This window comes from Bombina bombina, chromosome 11 (genome assembly GCF_027579735.1).
Source record: "Bombina bombina isolate aBomBom1 chromosome 11, aBomBom1.pri, whole genome shotgun sequence".
Lineage (NCBI taxonomy): Eukaryota > Metazoa > Chordata > Amphibia > Anura > Bombinatoridae > Bombina > Bombina bombina.
In genome coordinates this window covers 9,654,422-9,677,126 of record NC_069509.1, presented here as the reverse complement: position 1 = coordinate 9,677,126, position 22,705 = coordinate 9,654,422, and the positions used below count along the sequence as shown (strand labels likewise).

Below are 22,705 nucleotides of genomic sequence, written 5' to 3'. Positions count from 1 at the left end.
AATGTGCTGTTCCCTGTACCGCACTGGAGTTAAGCCCTGACTTACCTTTTCTGCAATGTGCTGTTCCCTGTACCGCACTGGAGTTAAGCCCTGACTTACCTTTTCTGCAATGTGCTGTTCCCTGTACCGCACTGGAGTTAAGCCCTGACTTACCTTTTCTGCAATGTGCTGTTCCCTGTACCGCACTGGAGTTAAGCCCTGACTTACCTTTTCTGCAATGTGCTGTTCCCTGTACCGCACTGGAGTTAAGCCCTGACTTACCTTTTCTGCAATGTGCTGTTCCCTGTACCGCACTGGAGTTAAGCCCTGACTTACCTTTTCTGCAATGTGCTGTTCCCTGTACCGCACTGGAGTTAAGCCCTGACTTACCTTTTCTGCAATGTGCTGTTCCCTGTACCGCACTGGAGTTAAGCCCTGACTTACCTTTTCTGCAATGTGCTGTTCCCTGTACCGCACTGGAGTTAAGCCCTGACTTACCTTTTCTGCAATGTGCTGTTCCCTGTACCGCACTGGAGTTAAGCCCTGACTTACCTTTTCTGCAATGTGCTGTTCCCTGTACCGCACTGGAGTTAAGCCCTGACTTACCTTTTCTGCAATGTGCTGTTCCCTGTACCGCACTGGAGTTAAGCCCTGACTTACCTTTTCTGCAATGTGCTGTTCCCTGTACCGCACTGGAGTTAAGCCCTGACTTACCTTTTCTGCAATGTGCTGTTCCCTGTACCGCACTGGAGTTAAGCCCTGACTTACCTTTTCTGCAATGTGCTGTTCCCTGTACCGCACTGGAGTTAAGCCCTGACTTACCTTTTCTGCAATGTGCTGTTACCTGTACCGCACTGGAGTTAAGCCCTGACTTACCTTTTCTGCAATGTGCTGTTCCCTGTACCGCACTGGAGTTCAGGAAGGGGGAGGAAATTCAAGAGAGGAATGTAGTAAATATTTACATTGACAGCGGAACAGTGACACCTGCAGGCAGAAATTAAAAGTGCAGGCAAAAAAAACTTAACTGCCACAGTCGTTTCATTCTGTAGACAGCACAGTTTCTGCCTTGGGGGTGATGGCATGTTCTGGTCTTTTGGAGAAGCTTTAGTCAAATTCCCGGTCCTTAAGGGGTTAAAGGAGCAATAAATAAAGTAGAATTGAATAACTGACAATACAACAGCACTTATTTTAAATGACCAGTAGAATATTTTCTGGCATAAAAGTCATCATTTACGTAGAACATACAATTGTAAACTCTTCTATCATCAAATTTGCTTAAAGTCAATGTAAATTTTGCTGCTAAAGTGCCCGGGTTTTAGAAATTTGCTTTAAAAACTGTGGCACTTTAATTCATCAACATTTACGTTTCACTTGTGTTGTGAAAAAAAACCTTACCTTTTAATCTTCACAGCAGCTCCAGCTTCCTCCGGTCGTCGCAAGCCATTTCTGATGTCCGAAATGATGGATAGGTCATCCTCCAATCACGGCTCCCCCCCCCCCCCCGGGAAATCAGTGTCTGATTCAATGCTGTGATTGGAGGAAGCCGGATTCCTCATTTTAGACTCGGGGAAGAGGCTTTGTGACGGGTGGAGGAAGCTGGAGCAGCTGTGAAGATTAAAAGGTGAGGTTTTTTTTCACAGCACAAGTGAAATGTAAATTTTTATGAATTAAAGTGCCCCTGTTTTTAATCAAATTTTTAAAAACCGACACTTTAGCATCAAAATTTTGCATTCACTTTAATTCTTTTGGTATCATTTGTTTAAGGAGCAGCAATGCACTACTGGTTTCTAACTGAACACTTGGGTGAGCTAATGACAATCGGTGTGTGTATATATATCTCCACCAATCGGCAGCTAGAACCTAGGTTCTTCGCTGCTCCTGAGCTTACATGTACCTAGATAAACCTTAAAGTAAAGGATAACAAGAGGAGGAAACAAATTAAATAGAAGTAAATTGGAAAGTTGTTTAAAATTGTATGCTATGTCTTATGACTTTACTGTCCCTTTAATCCAATTTTCCTTCCCCCTGTATCATGTGACAGCCATCAGCCAATCACAAAATGCCTATACTTTTGCACATGCCCAGTAGGAGCCGAGGCCTCAGTGTGCCTATAAAGACCGCTCGCTTTGATAATCGTAGTAATTTGTTTGAATTTGCTTCTTTATCTGAATCATGAAACGCATTTTGTACATCACATTTACACTTTATTACTTTTGGGCCTTGGCCTAGAGGACGTAACAAGTGGTGCTCAATTGCTTTTTGTTCTGGTGTTCCCCACTTGAGCGTGAAGGGGTTAATTTGTAATAGTGCTTTTCTGACCCTCTCCTAGGTCCCTGACTCCCCCTGGGCACAATGTACAATGGAATTGGTCTTCCTACTCCACGTGGTAGTGGCACCAATGGCTACGTGCAGCGTAACTTGTCATCGGTCAGACACAAGAAGGACCGCACTGACTACAAGTCTGAGGAAGAGCTGAAGAAGCTGGAGAATCTGCTGGTGAAAAAACCTAACCAGGAAATTCTGGACCATGAGAGGAAACGGAAAGTGGAGTTGAAATGTTTGGAGTTGGAAGAGATGATGGAGGAGCAGGGGTGAGTGCCGCGTATACCAGAGGAGCCAGATCTTGTTCACTTGTAAAGATCTTATTATACATGTGCTGTGCCTTATAAATAAACAAAAGTAGTACATGTGATATATCCCTTTGTAGTCCTCAGTCTGTCCGCACCACGCATACCCTGCCTGTAACTGTGTGCGGCCTTTGCACCCTTCTCCTTGTCCTGTCCCCATTCTCTGACTTAATCCTGATCTCTGATTTCTTGTGCCTGAAGTCATTCCCCCCCCCCCCCCCCATGCAGGTGTCCTTATTTCTGGTTTGCTCTGACACCTGCATGCATACCACCCTTGGCTCCACCTCTTGCCCTGGCCCACCCTTGGCTCCACCTCTTGTCCTGGCTCCACCTCTTGCCCTGGCCCACCCTTGGCTCCACCTCTTGTCCTGGCTCCACCTCTTGTCCTGGCTCCACCTCTTGTCCTGGCTCCACCTCTTGTCCTGGCTCCACCTCTTGCCCTGGCCCACCCTTGGCTCCACCTCTTGCCTTGGCTCCACCTCTTGCCCTGGCCCACCCTTGGCTCCACCTCTTGCCCTGGCCCTCCCTTGGCTCCACCTCTTGCCCTGGCCCATCCCTTAGGAGTGCTTCTAGCGCCTCTGACCATTGCTGTTTAATTACCATAGTACTTTCTGTGTCTGGTTATGTGCTGCTTTCTTCTGACCCATATGATTTGTGGCTCCCACTTGGAACTGCAGATATGACCTATGGATATGTCCTTGCTCACTGTCCCAATCTTAGGCTTGCACTGTAACTGTTGTTTTGTGGCCTTCTATTGCAACAGACGTTTGTGCTTTGGGTCTTGGCCTCCCCTTACTGACTCTAATCTTGTAGGTACAGTGAGGCAGAGATCCAAGAGAAGGTTGCTACTTTTCGTCTGATGCTGCAGGAGAAAGATCTGACTCTAAGAGAAGAGGAGAAGCAAAAAGCAAAGTATGTAGCTGGTGCTCCTTTGTCTATACCATTTTTATCCTTTCTTTCTTTGTGCTAATTGCTATCGTCTCTCATTTGTCCTCACCTGGTGCTCTCTACCAGTATATCAGAAACTCACCAGCTGGCTGAAGCAAACGAGAAGAAGAATGAGCGCCTGCGAGCAGCATTTGGCATCAGTGAAACCTATGTAGATGGCAGCAGCTTCGACCCCAACCGAAGAGCAGCCGCTGCTGTTAAACAGCAGGGACAGCAGAAGCCATACAGGTAAGGTATCTCACTGCTCTTTATACAGGGAGCAAGGGGCTTTATATGGGGGTCTGAGCTTACTGGTGAGGTGGTTGTTTGCTCTGCATTGTGTGCGCTTTGTATTGCTGTCAGCATTGAGGGTTGGTGTTGTATAGAGACTGTTTTTTTGTTTTGCAGTTCAGTGGCAGAAGCTGGCAGCTCCCGTTCTCCTTCACCCACAAAGCACAAAAAGAAGAAGAAAAAGAAAGGCCGTGGACGGTGAGGCTTCAGAATATCTGTGGGGGGGTGCTAGCGTAGGTGATGTGGTGGGGGGTGCTAGCGTAGGTGATGTAGTGGTGGGGGGGTGCTAGCGTATGTGAGGTGGTGGTGGGGGGGTGCTAGCGTAGGTGAGGTGATGGTGGGGGGGTGCTAGCGTAGGTGAGGTGATGTGGTGGTGGGGGGGTGCTAGCGTAGGTGAGGTGATGGTGGGGGGGTGCTAGCGTAGGTGAGGTGATGTGGTGGTGGTGGGGGGGTGCTAGCGTAGGTGAGGTGTGGTGGTGGGGGGTGCTAGCGTAGGTGAGGTGTGGTGGTGGGGGGGTGCTAGCATAGGTGAGGTGGTGGTGGGGGGGTGCTAGCGTAGGTGAGGTGGTGGTGGGGGGGTGCTAGCGTAGGTGATGTGGTGGTGGGGGGGTGCTAGCGTAGGTGAGGTGATGTGGTGGTGGGGGGGTGCTAGCGTAGGTGAGGTGTGGTGGTGGGGGGGTGCTAGCGTAGGTGAGGTGTGGTGGTGGGGGGGTGCTAGCGTAGGTGAGGTGAGGTGGTGGGGGGGTGCTAGCGTAGGTGAGGTGGTGGTGGGGGGGTGCTAGCGTAGGTGAGGTGGTGGTGGGGGGGGTGCTAGCGTAGGTGAGGTGTGGTGGTGGTGGGGGGGGGGGTGCTAGCGTAGGTGAGGTGATGTGGTGGGGGGTGCTAGCGTAGGTGATGTGGTGGTGGGGGGGGTGCTAGCGTGGTTGAGAGGGTACTAGTGTTGTGTTCATATTAAGTCTGCGAGTAAAGGAAACTATTAGTTTGTGTTGGTGTGAGTGATGTGACACATTGTCTGCTCCTACGGAGTGTTGTGTCAGTGCCATGTTTTAAAGGGGTGGTAAACATCATGTAATAAGTTTTTCTGCCATAAACTAACTCTGCAATGTGTTAGTACCTTGTTTGCTGCTATTGTTTACCACTCTTTGCCTTATATGGAGGAGTGAATCTGCAATATCCGTTTTGCAGTTTCTGAAGTTAGAGATTTGTCGCAGTGTCTGATGCCTCGTGCACGATCTAATCAGAATTTTAGCTGTTCATTTCAGGAAAAGCGAGAAAAATAAAAAGAAATTGTGATGTCTTTTCCTTAAACTAATGCCACCTTTGTTTTCTAGATCTTCCAGTCGCTCTCCGAGTCAGAAAAAGAAGTCCAAGTCCCGGAAGCGCAGGTAATTGCTGTTAGCCTGTAGCTGTGCTTCAGTGTGCGGGTGTGTCACAGCTGTGTAATGACCACTGTCTACTTTATTTGTAGGTCCGAATCCACCTCCAAGAAGAGGAGGCACAGGTGAGACCATGCTGCTCTGTGCAGGCTCATCCCATTTATTTCACTATTCGTTATGCTAATTCAGCTTGAGGGTGACTGATGGGGTCTTCATCCTGTCTCACAGGTCCCCCAGTCCTAAAATCAGAGACAAATCCAAGGAGAGGCGAAACAGGTAATTAGAGGGTTAATACGCGGCAAGATAGAGTTTGGAAATCACATGACACCAGTCTGAGTATCTGTGTGATCTAGTGCTGGCTTTTTACCTTATACAGATCCATTGCCACTCCTGTCTCTCTGCTCTCAGATGGTCACATGAGTCCTCGTTCACTCCTCAGCCAACAACCCGAGCTTTTTATTTATTTCATTTTTTTATTCTATAGGTCTCCTAGCCGATCACCAAGAAGAAGAGAACGTTCGTTATCCTCTCCAGCCAGGAGCTCTCGCAGCAGGTGCGCGTTTAGTGTTATACACAATAGCAGCACGTCTCCCTTTTTTTGTTTGTTTTAATCCTGGGTTTAACTTTCTGATTACTGCCTCACAGGTCCAGAAGCAGCGCTCACAGGAGTAAATCTGATAAACGGAGAGAGAGGAAGCAGTCGCTGTCTCCTAAGAGAGCCCATAACCGTGACAGAAGCCACAGCTCTGGGGACAGGCGTCACAAGAGAGACGTGAGTGCTGAGCCATTCTAGCTGGATAGGTTGTGGGTAAATGGGCTTGTTATATTAAACACTGTTGCCATAGGGTACTAAAGACACATTCACACTCTTATGAGCCTACCTAGTTTTACTCTCTAATAAAAGATACCAAGAGGGGGGGCGGAGCCCGACACCAAAGGGAGCAGACGTGTAAGCTAGGAGCTCTCCTGCTATATCTGATTAAAGGTATACAAATATCTACCCTGGACCAGATTTATTGGCTAAAATATACAGAAATTAATGACCACTACATCTGCTAGCCCTGGGAGAAGCAAAACTTTGAACTTTGAGCTGTGAAAATATTGAAGGAGCACCTCTCTCTGGGGCCTTCCCTGTACAACTAAGCAACGAGGATAGGATCCCTCCTAACGTTTGTGGAGCTCTCTCCTACTTTTGCATCCTAAGATGGACCTGGAGGCGGTATTGCACAGATTTGATGATAATGCCTCTAGAATCCTGGAGGATCATTTTTCAACAATGGGCCGGCTGCTGGCGCAATTCCGTGAGCAGTGCTGTGCCCTGCATGACAGACAAGATGGCAGCTACCGACTTGAGCTCTGTTTGGAAACTAAGTCGCAACCCCTGAAAGTGCCGGAGAGTCACATACCGACAGGTCTGTGCGAGCTTTACTGTGACTCAGATGCTGAAAAGCTGCACACCAATATGAATAGGCAGAAGTTCCAGCCTGCCTTACCGGAATTATCTACAGACAACAAGCGGAACGAATACGCGGATGGATCCAGGGGAGCGAATCCACGCCAACTGACCCACGGAGCTGTCCTCGGTCTACTATCACATGGAGAGAGGGATTTCCACCACCCCTCTAGCCTGCATAATAGGAGCGCAATCTGGACCGTTGGTTGCAGGCTCTATGAGTTCCTCATAACAGTAAGTCCGTCCAGAGTGGGAGTTGAACCGGCTGCGGGCATAGGTTAAAGTACAGAACAATGGTTGGCAGCATAGAATGAGAGAGCTTACGTGCTGTGACCTCTTTGTGTATGCTGCAATCACGCTTTTGATGCCATACAACTAGATCGCTACACATACCCGCACCTATTGCTTCACCTTAAAGCATGTTATTCAGACCTATTCCACGCAGTCAAGAGCCATATGTACTGCACATGGACACATGATATTACTGAACATTGTTTCTGTGACTTTATGGCTGGAATGCTGTCAGGATTGCTAACTTTTATGAATCTGCTACCATATTGCTTCCGCTCAGACCCAGGGTGGGTTAATATCACACTGCTTCTGACTTTACAGCTATGAGACTCACGCACCCTTATGGACAGGTTTAAATAATACTGGGTCTTTAGACTGAATCCATCCAGCAGGATGAATAAGCAATTCTAAATTACTAGGCTATGGTTATCTGATGTTACGTGTCTAAGTGCTCTGTTTATATTATGGCCACACATACCCTCCTTAGCAACCCTGTTTTCATGGTTATATTATTCCTATTTCCCACCTCTTTAGTTTGTTAGAGGTGCTTTAATACTCCTAGATAGAGCTCCAATCTGTTTAGCGATCAACATACCTGCTAACCCAGATAAGCTGCTTGGACCTATGTATAAATACATGTGCAGGGGTATTGGAAACTGAGTTAGTCTTACGTGTGTTTAAAAAACATAATTATAAAGGTTTTACAGTTCCCCTCAACATTATTTGTAGAATATAGGTTGATACAGATTAAGATTTGTGCATTTCCCTTTGTCTGTCTACAGGTTGGTAGTCTTTCATTAACCTAGACGATACATGTTAAACAATGGAAAGTTCTTCCCCATTTATGTATTATCTTTACTAATGCTATACTGTTACTGTTTATCCTAGTATTGGTATGTATCTTTATTTATATATATATATATATATATATATATATATATATATATATGATTGTTTAGCTTTCTCATTTTAGCTGTAATACACAGATTTACTTGGTATATGTGAATATACTTTTAGCATTGGTTTATAGACATAGAATGACTTAACGCTTCTGATATAGTTTTATACGTCTGGGTTGATGTGTGATACTCAATGTTAGAAGTGCTATTATAGTCCTGGAGATAGCATGTTTTATACTATTCACTGTATTTAGGGTATAGCACAATGACATAAGCATCATTTCCCAAACCTTCTGTTATTAGGACGACACTACATGGTCAGATTATGATATGTTATAGCCCTATCGTATTGTATTTTACTCTATTAATCTGCAACCATATACCTGCTCTTGTTAGATGTACAATGTTTGCTGCGACATGACAATGTCTAGAAGTTTTAATGACCTAAATTGGGTCAGGGGTATAGCACAGCCATATGAGAATGTGTATGTTACATAAGCTTAATTATCCTGGTCCACAGCAATTACTGCAGTGTAACGTGAGCAGTTTCTTGTACTGCTTTGTTTTCTGTGTTTGGCGACACTTAGCCCTAAGTCAGTACACTAGATGATTTCTGTTACCATATGCTCTCGTTACGTCATCTTCTATAACAGCATACAACCCCTTTAACATTATACAGCCCCTTTAACATTATGCAGCTCCTTCAGGATAACCGTTGTATATATTACTCCATATTTGCAGATAACCCTAATATCAGTCCTTCACAGGCCTTGTGTTTTCTCACTTAAGGTTTGGAAAAGGATGTTTAGCCTGTATGGTATTAAGCAACTTCTATGGCCTAGTTTCACAACTGTTTGCCTGAGCTACACCCTGGATAGTCATTATTAAAGAACATGAATGTAGCTATGAGTGTAAAGACAGGGTCAATATACTTATAAACTTCTTCCTTACCAGATAGAAGGCAATATGATGACTGTAGTTTAGGATCCAATAGCGACCTTTTATAAGGACATACACAACTTTTCGCCCAATAACTTATACACCAACCTCTGGGTATAGGGCCCGTACCCGAGGGATATGGTCCTGAAAGGCACAAGAGCAGTCTATAAACTCACATTTAGCCTGGTCCTGATATAACTACATTTATGCTCCCAGTCCATATAAGTGAGAATGTTGATGAAACAGCAGACCCTTTATAACTAGTCATTTTTCCCAAGAGCAAAACTGATAGCCCTTAATTGTTTATGCCTAAGCTCCCATCAGCTTACTTAATTAGGTTAGTTGTTAATTTTCTCTCTTCTAGTATGTTTCTATACTACTAGGCTCCGCCCCCCCCCCCCCCCCCCCCCTTTTGGAGCTTATTTATTAAGCTAATCCCCTTTTACGGGGACTGGAGAAGTCAGTTTCGTATTTAGATACACTTCTCCTCTTGGTGATCCTGCGGTTCACCATACCTGGTAAAGTATTTAAAACCTCACCTGATTAATACTGATACACTCGGTTCAAACCTATAAGACACCTACTATATTGTCTGAACTGAATAGTTGGTCTTTAGTGTTTTATTCTGATTTTTCTTTGTTCATCTGTTCAATATCTGCTTTTCTCATCATCCTCTAGGTGAAAATTGAAATCCTTATAGGAGATGATTCCTAAACTGACTTTATGAAGTCCCTAGAAAGTTGAGTTAATTGATAGTACTGAAGTATTAGTTTGCCCCTGTGTTTTCAGTTTGTTCACACTATTTAAAAATCAGGTTTATATTCTTATTCAAAATAGTTAAAAATGAGGTTTATGCGGTAGATATTTTATTTCATGCTTGATATGCTTGATTTATATGATCTGCATTCTCATCACCAGCTATATTTACTATGTCAGTACAACAATATAATGTTTGCATATATCTGCATTTTTTAGTCACCTGCGTTGTGACACCTGTTGTATTGCTTAATCCTCAATAAAAAAATATTTAAAAAAAAAAAAAAAAAGATACAAAGAGAATGAGGCCAATTTGATAAAAGTAAATGGTAAAGTTGTTTAATCATGAGGCTATTGACAGGTTATATAAACACAGCCAGCAGAAGAAATTAACCTCCCGCTAGCCTGTAGAAGTGATAACTAATCATTTTCATTGTTCTCTCTAAGGGCCTCGCGCTCAGGCGAGATTATCTCAGCAGTTTTGTCGCTATGACGGGGCCCTTAAATATTTTTAGACATACAAATGTTATCTTGAGAAATGTTTGCTGCTATATATTGCGTGTTTATGTGAAACAGACTCCTACGTTACAAATTCAATACAAGGTTTTGTGATTTCTCTCCATGCCGGGGAGGTTATGAATATCGGGCCCTAAGTAATGATCTTTAGTTTACAGATAAAAAAGGGTAAGGAAGCGTGTGTGTACACAGTTGTTTTACAGTTATCCTAAACAGACTATTGGGTACAGATATGTAGCAGGGTTACAGTCATTATGTTAGTATAAAGCATGTATTACATTTATTATCTGATAGACAATTAGGTACATATATGTAGCATGGTTACACACGGTCATTATGTTAATATTAAGTGCGTTGTTTACAGGTATCTGAAAAAACTTGATATATTTTATCCATCAGGTGTTAAATGCATATAAATGATGCAATGTCACTACACACCTATCCATTTTTGGTGACAAATTCAGTATGTTAAGGGTTTTCTTTTTTTGTTAATTTATCAGTATCAATAGTTTTTCTATACATTAGTTCGTCAACGGAATCTGTTATATGCTTTTTTTCTGAGCCTTCTTTCTATTTTTGTTTGCAGAAGTCAAGAAAAGAGACCAACAGAGATGAATCTTCTTCCCCTAAAAGAACTAAAGAAGTTGAGGTAGAGAAATCATTAAAAGATCTTGTGAACAGAGACAAGAATTCCAGACCTGACAAACATCTATCAGCTCAAGAAGAAACTTTATTAGCTGGCAAGATTCCCCAAAAAAGTATTAGACGGGAAAGTCCACCCGAAGTGTTCTCCAAAGATAAAGGTGGAGATGGCAGAGAAATATCAAAAACCCGTTCTCCAGTAAGGATGTCTCCTAGAAGTGAACAAAACACAAAACAGTCAAGGAGGGGCCGAAGTTCGTCAAGAGGGCGCCCATCCCCTAAAAAAGAGTCTTTACCAAGGACTTCTGGGAAAAGAACTGCAGTTTCTCCCAAAAAGAAGCTTTTATCATCTGAGAGTGATGCCTCTGATCTGGACCAAACCCAGACGGGCAGAGGTCGGATAGATGTAAGAAGTATTAAGAAAACTAGAGCAGATGATGAAACAAGAGATTTTATTCAAGAAAGGTCTGTGACACCAATAAAAGGGAGGTCAAAGCACGTAAGATCTAGACATAGCTTGCAACATGCAGAGTCAAGGAGAAGTGTTTCTAACAGTCCTCAAAGACGAGGCAGATCTAAGAGTCCTCAAAAGAAAGCCCGGTCCCCTTCTAAGACACCACCAAGGAAGGCCAGATCCAGGACCCCTCCACGCAAAGCTAGGTCCTCTTCCAGCACACCACCAAGAAAAGCTAAATCAAAGAGCCCTCCACAGAAAGATAGGTCTCCTCAAAGAAAAGCACAGTCACCGTCTCTTACTCCACCTAGGAATGTCAAATCAAGAACACCACAACGCTGGCCTCGATCTCCATCCCATACTCCTCCAAGAAACTATCAAGATAGGTCCCGATCTCCAAGAGGAACTGGAAGACCCCAGTCTCCACGCAGGAGGGCAAAGTCTCGATCTGAAACACCTAGGAAGATTGGAAGTTCACAAACTCGTTCACCTAGGAGACGAGCAAGGTCACGGTCTAGATCTCGGTCTAGATCTCCATATGCTAGACAAAGGTCCCGCACTCGTTCTCCAGATAGGAGAGCAAGATCACGTTCTCGGTCATTAAGGCAGAAGAATCGATCTAGAACTAAGCCATTTTTGGCAAGGTCACGGTCAGCAACTCCAAGCAGTCGAACCAGATCAGATTCTAGGTCAAGAAGGGGTCGAAGACGATCACCCACTGACTCACTAAAGGATTCCAGGTCACCACCTAGAACACCATTGAAAGTTTTGCAACAGAGCTCAAAGTTTAAGAACCGGCAATCTAGATCACGAAGTTTATCTTCAACAAAGATCAAATCTCATTCTGAGGCACCCATAAAAAGGGCAAGATCACGTTCTGTTAGTCAGATAAAACAGTCTTATTCCAAAGTTACTCAAAAGAGAGGCAGTTCTCAGAGTTCGAGAGTACACCCCCAAATTTTAAGGAAAAGGTCATCATCAGCTTCCATATCTCCTGTGAAGAAAATGTCTTGTTCCCCAAGCCCATCCAGAAGGTCTTTATCCTCTTCTAAAAAGCAGAAATTCCAGAGTGATAACCAGGGAAGTGTGTCACGATCACCCTCTCCCAGAAGTCCAAGTCCAGCTACAGCAAGGAGGATTAAAACAAAATCTAGCAGACAAAGTTCTTCTCCAGATGCCCATAAGCCTAATATTTATAGGCAACCATCTGACTTTCCACAGACTTTTAGAACTACATATAGAGATTCAGTCAAAGATTCAGCCCATAGAAGAAGTCATTCAAGATCTTCTACTTCACAGAGATCACACAGAAGCAAGTCTGCTGAAAAGTCCCCAAATAGAACTGATAAGAGAGCCTATAATGAAAGTATACAGCCTAGAAGAAAAAAGTATGCATCATCTCCAGAGCACAGAGTGAAACTTAAAGATATGTCCAAAATTCAATGTGCAAGAATGTCAAGGTCTCCCCTCCAAAGTCAGTCTGTAGAAGACTCAACGCAAGGGCGTATGGTTTCATCAAGATCTTCAACAGATTCCAAGGACGATCGTTCTAGAATTGTTCAGCCGCGCAGCCGCTCTGAATCTTCAGGGAAAGAGATTAGGTCAAGGTCGGCTTCACAAGAAGAGACCAGTTTATCTCAGGAACGTAAAGAAAAATCCAGGGCTCTTCAACAGAGAGACAAAACTAAATCCTCCACAGAATATAAATCTAGACTCCAGACAGCTCAGAGCAAAAGCACCCCATTAGAGCTTTCTGCCAAGTCAAGACCACCTCAACACACAGATACATCTGACTCGTCCTCTGAACATGATTCAGATCCATCTCACTTAAAATCCAGATTAGGTTCATTATCTGAACGTAAAGATAAATTGACGGCTTCACAAGGGACATCCAGGGCAGGTTCTCGCAAAGCTAAATATCTTTCCCCACAAAGAACTAGCTCTGCTTCCTCGTCTGAAAATGAAAGAAGATTAAAGCCATCTCAACGCAAAGCCAGATTAAGTTCATCTTCAGAAAGTGAGACAATATCTGAGAGAGAGCGACATAAAGCTATGTCAACATTACCTCCTGACCATGAAACTATGCAAAAAGAGATTACAGCAAAAGCAAGACAGACTGTAAAGACTGATGCTGTCTCATCATCTGAAAAGAATCATAAACCTAGACAAGCTGTAGTAAGAAGTTCTAGGTCACCTTTACGAGAAACTATATCCATTCCCCTTCAACGTGGAGCAAGTTCTAGTTCTTCAGAGCGGGAACAGAAGCTTACATCTAGGCTACATCAACATAGAACTAGCTCTAGCTCATCTGAAAGGGTCTCTAAAGTAAAATCACCTCAGCCAAGAACTCGCTCTGAATTATCTTTAAGTAAAGAGCATAAATCTAGGGCATCCAAACAGAGAGCCCACCAAGGATCATCCATTGAAAAGCAACCTAAAACTCTCTCACCCCATCATAGAGCTAGTTCTAGTTCATCTTCAGAAAGGGAACATAGAGCTAGGGAACCCCAACACAGACATAGCTCTAGATCATCTTCTGAGCGAGAACACAGATCTAAGACATTCTATCGCAAAGCTAGATCTGGATCATCTTCAGACCGAGAACGCAAAGCTAGACCACTCCAGCACAAAGCTAACACTGGATCGTCATCAGAACGGGAACGTAAAGCTACGGTGTTGCAGCGTAAAGTTAGCTCTCGGTCCTCTTCAGAACTGGAACGTAAAGCTAGGGCATCCCCACTTGGAGCTAGCTCTGGATCGTCGTCTGAACGCCAACGTAGAAGTAGCTCTGAGTCCTCAATAGAGCGTAAACACAAGTCTAGATCACCCATACATAGAAAGAGCTCTGGTTCATCTTCAGAAAGGGAAGGTAGGCCACTTAAGCACAGAATGTGTTCTGGGTCATCATCAGAACGGGAGCCTACAGCTAAATCACTCCAGCTCAAGGCTAGTACTGGGTCATCATCAGAGGAGGAAGCTAAAGTTAGTTCACCACGCCTCCGAGCTAGATCTGAATCATCAGGAGGGAAGGTTGAAGTTAGGTCACCCCTGCACAGGCCTAGTTCTAGATCATCATCTGAAGGAGAGACTAAAGCTAGTTCACCCCGACGTAAGAGTTCAGCTTCAGACCCTGAACGAAAAACAAAGTCTGTGTGGAACAGAGCTGGATATGGTTCATCTTCTGAATATAATCATAAAACTCGATCTCCCCAGAGGAAAGATGATCATAAAACTCGATCTCCCCAGAGGAAAGATGATCATAAAACTAGATCACCTCAACACAGAAATAGTTCTAGTGTATCTCCAGAAAAGGAAGTTAAACAGCGAAGATCAGACAAGCATAGATCTAGTTCTGGGTCATCAGAGCGGTTGTTTAAATATCAGCCAATCACGCAAAGAACTATGCCTGTATCATCTTCAGAAAGGAACATTAACTCCAGCCCATCTAAGCCAAGGACTAGCTCTGAATCCTCGTTAGAAAGAGGCAATAATGTGTCATCCCAACCCAGGGCTGCTTCATGTTTGTCATCAGCAGAAGGTAAATCAAGGGCAACTCAAAGATCTCATTCTGGATCAGTGGAACATGAACATAAAACTAGGGGACAACCGCATACTGCTGCTTCATCTGAGAAGGAGCAAATATGTAAATCACAGCACAGATCTAATTCAGAGTCCTCTCCAGAAAGGGAATCCAAATCCCAGCAGCTTAGACTTGGCTCTGCATCCTCTTCAGAATGGGATTATAAAACTGTGACCGCCCAACATGGAATTCTTTCTGGATTATCAGAATCTGAATCCAGGTTATCTCCTATTAGCTCAAAATCCAAGGATCCTCAAAGTAAAGTAAATATTAGTTCCTCAGATAGAGAGAATGAAACCAGGTCAACTGAGCTGAAAGCTCAGCCTGGGTCATTGTATAATATTGGATACAAGTCCCCTCCATTCAAAGTTTCTGCAACATCTGTGTGTGTTGACAAGGCAGCAACACTTGCAAATAAGCCACTTTCTTCATCTTTTGAGAGAGACTATAAATCTAATGACATATCACCTGTTTGCCAAAAGAAACTGGAATCCTCAGAGTCTGAAGCTTCATTAGTCGTCAGTACTCAAACCTGCAAACCTGCATCACCCTCATTGTCTAGTAATAATGATTCTTTAACAGTTGTATCAAAAACAGATTTGCAGCTTGGTATGCAACATAAATTTTCAAATAAATCCTCTAGCTGTTACCAAACACAGAGTTTTTCACCAAAAATCTTTGTTGGTTCTTCACCTAATCATATTGCTGTTTCTCAAGCACATACACTTGAAAGCGCAGATGGAAAAGAGAGACTTTCTGTTGAAAGTTTAGTCAGACCCTTAGAAAATGTACATTCAAAAATTACTGGGCAAAACATTGATGGCGAGCATTTAGCTTCAGCTGACCTCTGTTCTGGGTTAGATGGGTCAGAACCCTTATATAGAATGCCTCAACTAAATAAGGATGAATTGATTAAGGAGCCTGTTCTGGAATCCAAAGTGTCTTCTTTCTCGCAAAGTGACATTCCACTCAGTTTAGCTGTCGATATTGAGCACTGTGAGGTTTCTGAAGAAGTTTCTAAACAAGAAGTAACTGCATCATCAAAAACAAAGAAACCGCTATCCAACAAGCAGAGTTCAACCTCTTCCTCATCATCATCATCCTCTTCATCATCCTCTTCCTCCTCTTCATCATCCTCCTCTTCAGAATCATCATCTTCCTCCTCTTCATCATCCTCTTCATCCTCCTCTTCAGAAGAGGATGACGAGAGAGAACCCCCACCAAAACAGAAAAGTACTGTATCGCCTCCCTCAAAGAGGTTGCGGATAGATCAGATTTCTCCCTCATCACCCACTTCTAAATCCAAATCTGTGGAAATATGTGTTAAATCACCAGTGTCCTCTACAATCAAGACAGATGTACTTTCTGGTTGTGTTTCTTTGCCTCTACCAGCTATGATTGATTCATCTTTAACCGTAGCTGAAAAGAATAACTTCAGCTCTCCAAAGACAGCTTGTGGGAAAATTGCTTCTCCCTCTGGAGACAGATCTTCACCTGGGCATAAAATCAGCGAATTTCCATGTGAAGATTCTGTTTGTTCTCCAACGATAAACATTGATTATATGACTCAAAAAAAGTCTCCTGCAGTACCTAACATAAATGTGTCCCTAAGGAACAGAAGCCCAAATGAGTGCACAGGATCCACTGTGAGTAGTAGATCAAGGTCTCCTCCAAAAACCACCAAGATTAATTTTTCTGGACCATGTTGCTCGCCATCGATGGAATCTTTTGAAAAATTAGATGTTTTACTTATTGAAAGCACAAATTCCACCCCCCGCGAACAAGAAGGGAAAGAATCTGTTAAAGACAAAATTGGTTCTTCTGTTCAAGGAAAATCTCAACCTTTTCCTAAGGACATAATTAGTGAAACATCTACAAAAAATAGCTCGCCTTCATCTTCTGAAGATAGTAGTTCTGACTCTTTAAGTCAGCGCAGTAACTCTCATGAACGCTTTGCACTAGAAAAGCCTCCACCTATAAGACGAATTGCATCACCTGTCCAAGAGAAGTACTCCCCAAGACAAGAACAGAAACGACCTGAGCAAATTAAAGTAATAAGGCACAGCCGTTCTGCTTCGTCTGGAAGGTCTCCTTTAAGGCGTTCTATAGAGAGGGAAATACGCCTACAGAAAAGACGGTCTCTGTCACGGTCCCCTCTTAGAAAAGATACTTTAAGACATAGAGCTAGAACACCTCCAAGAGCCTTTAGATCACGCTCCAGATCCAGGACAGATCGAAGGTATCGCAGAGACCGTTCAAGATCGTCTCCAAGGTCCCCCTCCTGGCAAGAAAGAAGGCGATGGATTCGACGTAGGTCTCCATCTCCGAGACGAGGCCGTTCAGGATCGCGCTCTCGTGCAGAGAGGGTTTGGCGATCCCGCCGTGGTCGTTCTGGATCATCTCCATGGAGAGGCAGATCAAGGTCTTTATCAAGACATGAGGTTTCACGTTACCCTCGTAGAGGTAGGTCAAGGTCTACCTCCAGAAGAAGATCCCGGTCACCTCGTAGAAGAGAGAGGCCCATAAGCTACTACCGTAGAGAGAGGTCAACTTCCTCACCAAGGCGTAGAAGATCCCGAACGCCATTAAGAAAGTCGCGTACACCTGTAAAACGGGGAAGATCTCACTCATCTGACAGATCTAGAAAGGCACAGCGCAGCAAAGCTGTAACTTCTCCTATAGTAGGTCGATTCTCACCCACCCCAGGGAAGTCTGCATCCCCTATGAGAAAAGAAAGACCTGAGATTTCGCAAAATGTTACACCCTTACCGATAGGGCTTTCAAAGACAGATTTTGTTTCAAAGGCTGGAGAACAAATTTCCTCAAAACATGCTCACGTAGAGACTTCAGCTAGGATAAAGTACCCATCTCCTCCACTTCTGGAAAAACACTCGGAAAAATCTGGAAAAAAAAGTTATCAAGGGTCACTTGGGAATGAAGAACAGATATCAAGCAAGAGACATGTGGAGTCTCCTGTTGCTAGAGAAGTTTCAAGTTCAAACCCAGAACCAACATTTGATGAAAGAAGTAGGTCACCACCAAAACTATTAAGGGTTCCAACTACTCTAGAGACACCGCCGTCAAGTGGGGATAACAGTTCTGAACCGGTCCTAATCCAGGAAATGTCTGAAAATGCAGATATAGAACCAAAATCCAAAACTGAGGTACACTCGCCTGAAGTTACAACCTGTGCAAAGACAGAAGATTTGGGGAAGCGAACATTAACTGCTGCAGATTCTAAACAAGAAATGCACCCTCTCTCATATTCATCATCTGCTTTAAAGCAGGACAAGAAAAGCCGTTCTTGCTCCAGCTCATCATCCTCTTCCTCCAGATCAGACTCTGAAGCTCGTCCTGAGAAACAATCCCTGAATGCTGAGTGCGCTGCTAATGCAGCTTCAGTGGAGAGGTTAGTGTCTGGAACATGTCCTTGGTATTTTCTCTGTTAAAGGGACAGTATACACCTATTTGTATAGTAGTGTCTATTACATGCAGTTATATGTAAATAGGTGTATACTGTCCCTGTATAGTAGTGTCTATTACATGCAGTTATATGTAAATAGGTGTATACTGTCCCTGTATAGTAGTGTCTATTACATGCAGCTATATGTAACTAGGTGTATACTGTCTCTGTATAGTAGTGTATATTACATGCAGTTATATGTAAATAGGTGTATACTGTCCCTGTATAGTAGTGTCTATTACATGCAGTTATAAGTAAATAGGTGTATACTGTCCCTGTATAGTAGTGTCTATTACATGCAGTTATATGTAAATAGGTGTATACTGTCCCTGTATAGTAGTGTCTATTACATGCAGTTATATGTAAATAGGTGTATACTGTCCCTGTATAGTAGCGTCTATTACATGCAGTTATATGTAAATAGGTATATACTGTCCCTGTATAGTAGTGTCTATTACATGCAGTTATATGTAAATAGGTGTATACTGTCCCTGTATAGTAGTGTCTATTACATGCAGTTATATGTAAATAGGTGTATACTGTCCCTGTATAGTAGTGTCTATTACATGCAGTTATATGTAAATAGGTATATACTGTCCCTGTACAGTAGTGTCTATTACATGCAGTTATATGTAAATAGGTGTATACTGTCCCTGTATAGTAGTGTCTATTAGATGCAGTTATATGTAAATAGCTGTATACTGTCCCTGTATAGTAGTGTCTATTACATGCAGTTATATGTAAATAGCTGTATACTGTCCCTGTATAGTAGTGTCTATTACATGCAGTTATATGTAAATAGGTGTATACTGTCCCTTTATAGTAGTGTCTATTACATGCAGTTATATGTAAATAGGTGTATACTGTCCCTGTATAGTAGTGTCTATTACATGCAGTTATATGTAAATAGCTGTATACTGTCCCTGTATAGTAGTGTCTATTAGATGCAGTTATATGTAATTAGTGTATACTGTCCCTGTATAGTAGTGTCTATTACATGCAGTTATATGTAAATAGGTGTATACTGTCCCTGTATAGTAGTGTCTATTACATGCAGTTATATGTAAATAGGTGTATACTGTCCCTGTATAGTAGTGTCTATTACATGCAGTTATATGTAAATAGGTGTATACTGTCCCTGTATAGTAGTGTCTATTACATGCAGTTATATGTAAATAGGTGTATACTGTCTCTGTATAGTAGTGTCTATTACATGCAGTTATATGTAAATAGGTGTATACTGTCCCTGTATAGTAGTGTCTATTACATGCAGTTATATGTAAATAGGTGTATACTGTCCCTGTATAGTTGTGTCTATTACATGCAGTTATATGTAAATAGGTGTATACTGTCCCTGTATAGTAGTGTCTATTACATGCAGTTATATGTAAATAGGTGTATACTGTACCTGTATAGTAGTGTCTATTACATGCAGTTATATGTAAATAGGTGTATACTGTCCCTGTATAGTAGTGTCTATTACATGCAGCTATATGTAAATAGGTGTATACTGTCCCTGTATAGTAGTGTCTATTACATGCAGTTATATGTAAATAGGTGTATACTGTCCCTTTATAGTAATGTCTAATTACATGCAGTTATATGTAAATAGGTGTATACTGTACCTGTATAGTAGTGTCTATTACATGCAGTTATATGTAAATAGGTGTATACTGTACCTGTATAGTAGTGTCTATTACATGCAGTTATATGTAGGTACAGTATACACCTATTTACATATAACTGCATGTAATAGACACTACTATACAGAGACAGTATACACCTATTTACATATAACTGCATGTAATAGACATTACTATAAAGGGACAGTATACACCTATTTACATATAACTGCATGTAATAGACACTAATATACAGGGACAGTATACACCTATTTACATATAACTGCATGTAATAGACACTACTATACAGGGACAGTATACACCTATTTACATATAACTGCATGTAATAGACACTACTATACATATAACTGCATGTAATAGACACTACTATACATATAACTGCATGTAATAGACACTACTATACAGGGACAGTATACACCTATTTACATATAACTGCATGTAATAGACACTACTATACAGGGTCAGTATACATCTATTTACGTATAACTGCATGTAATAGACACTACTATACAGGGTCAGTATACATCTATTTACATATAACTGCATGTAATAGACACTACTATACAGGGACAGTATACACCTATTTACATATAACTGCATGTAATAGACACTACTATACAGAGACAGTATACACCTATTTACATATAACTGCATGTAATAGACACTACTATACAGGGACAGTATACACCTATTTACATATAACTGCATGTGATAGACACTACTATACAGAGACAGTATACACCTATTTACATATAACTGCATGTAATAGACACTACTATACAGGGACAGTATACACCTATTTACATATAACTGCATGTAATAGACACTACTATACAGGGACAGTATACACCTATTTACATATAACTGCATGTAATAGACACTACTATATAGGTACAGTATACACCTATTTACATATAACTGCATGTAATAGACTACTATACAGGGACAGTATACACCTATTTACATATAACTGCATGTAATAGACACTACTATACAGGGACAGTATACACCTATTTACATATAACTGCATGTAATATACACTACTATACAGGGACAGTATACACCTATTTACATATAACTGCATGTAATAGACACTACTATACATGTACAGTATACACCTATTTACATATAACTGCATGTAATATACACTACTATACAGGGACAGTATACACCTATTTACATATATTTACATATAACTGCATGTAATAGACACTACTATACAGAGACAGTATACAGCTATTTATATATAACTGCATGTAATAGACATTACTATAAAGGGACAGTATACACCTATTTACATATAACTGCATGTAATAGACACTACTATACAGGGACAGTATACACCTATTTACATATAACTGCATGTAATAGACACTACTATACAGGGACAGTATACACCTATTTACATATAACTGCATGTAATACACTACTATACAGGGACAGTATACACCTATTTACATATAACTGCATGTAATAGACACTACTATACAGAGACAGTATACACCTATTTACATGTAACTGCATGTAATAGACACTACTATACAGGGACAGTATACACCTATTTACATATAACTGCATGTAATAGACACTACTATACAGGGACAGTATACACCTATTTACATATAACTGCATGTAATAGACACTACTATACAGGTACAGTATATACCTATTTACATTTAACTGCATGTAATAGACACTACTATACAGGGACAGTATACACCTATTTACATATTACTGCATGTAATAGACACTACTATACAGGTACAGTATACACCTATTTACATATAACTGCATGTAATAGACACTACTATACAGGGACAGTATACACCTATTTACATATAACTGCATGTAATAGACGCTACTATACAGGGACAGTATACACCTATTTACATATAACTGCATGTAATAGACGCTACTATACAGGGACAGTATACACCTATTTACATATAACTGCATGTAATAGACACTACTATACAGGGACAGTATACACCTATTTACATATAACTGCATGTAATAGACACTACTATACAGGGACAGTATACACCTATTTACATATAACTGCATGTAATAGACACTACTATACAGGGACAGTATATACCTATTTACATTTAACTGCATGTAATAGACACTACTATACAGGGACAGTATACACCTATTTACATATAACCATGTAATAGACACTACTATACAGGGACAGTATACACCTATTTACATATAACTGCATGTAATAGACACTACTATACAGGTACAGTATACACCTATTTACATATAACTGCATGTAATAGACACTACTATACAGGGACAGTATACACCTATTTACATATAACTGCATGTAATAGACACTACTATACAGGGACAGTATACACCTATTTACATATAACTGCATGTAATAGACACTACTATACAGGGACAGTATACACCTATTTACATATAACTGCATGTAATAGACACTACTATACAGGGACAGTATACACCTATTTACATATAACTGCATGTAATAGACACTACTATAAAGGGACAGTATACACCTATTTACATATAACTGCATGCAATAGACACTACTATACAGGTACAGTATACACCTATTTACATATAACTGCATGTAATAGATACTACTATACAGGGACAGTGTACACCTATTTACATATAACTGCATGTAATAGACACTACTATACAGGGACAGTATACACCTATTTACATATAACTGCATGTAATAGACACTACTATACAGGGACAGTATACATCTATTAACATATAACTGCATGTAATAGACACTACTATACAGGGACTGTATACACCTATTTACATATAGCTGCATGTAATAGACACTACTATACAGGTACAGTATACACCTATTTACATATAGCTG

At 41.6% G+C, this 22,705-nt stretch overlaps 1 protein-coding gene across 1 annotated transcript in view; it reads left to right on the top strand.

Annotated features, from left to right (window-relative positions):
- The window catches only part of LOC128642011 (serine/arginine repetitive matrix protein 2), a 132,224-nt gene that overhangs the window by 11,731 nt on the left and 97,788 nt on the right, over nt 1–22,705 (top strand). Inside the window, exons 2-11 of the mRNA XM_053694645.1 lie at nt 2,309–2,570; nt 3,420–3,518; nt 3,621–3,782; nt 3,942–4,022; nt 5,156–5,209; nt 5,293–5,325; nt 5,429–5,476; nt 5,685–5,753; nt 5,846–5,972; nt 10,641–18,139. Coding sequence (XP_053550620.1) covers nt 2,332–2,570; nt 3,420–3,518; nt 3,621–3,782; nt 3,942–4,022; nt 5,156–5,209; nt 5,293–5,325; nt 5,429–5,476; nt 5,685–5,753; nt 5,846–5,972; nt 10,641–18,139 — 8,411 coding nt within the window. The 5' untranslated portion in view covers nt 2,309–2,331. The remainder of the gene's footprint in view (nt 1–2,308; nt 2,571–3,419; nt 3,519–3,620; nt 3,783–3,941; nt 4,023–5,155; nt 5,210–5,292; nt 5,326–5,428; nt 5,477–5,684; nt 5,754–5,845; nt 5,973–10,640; nt 18,140–22,705) is intronic.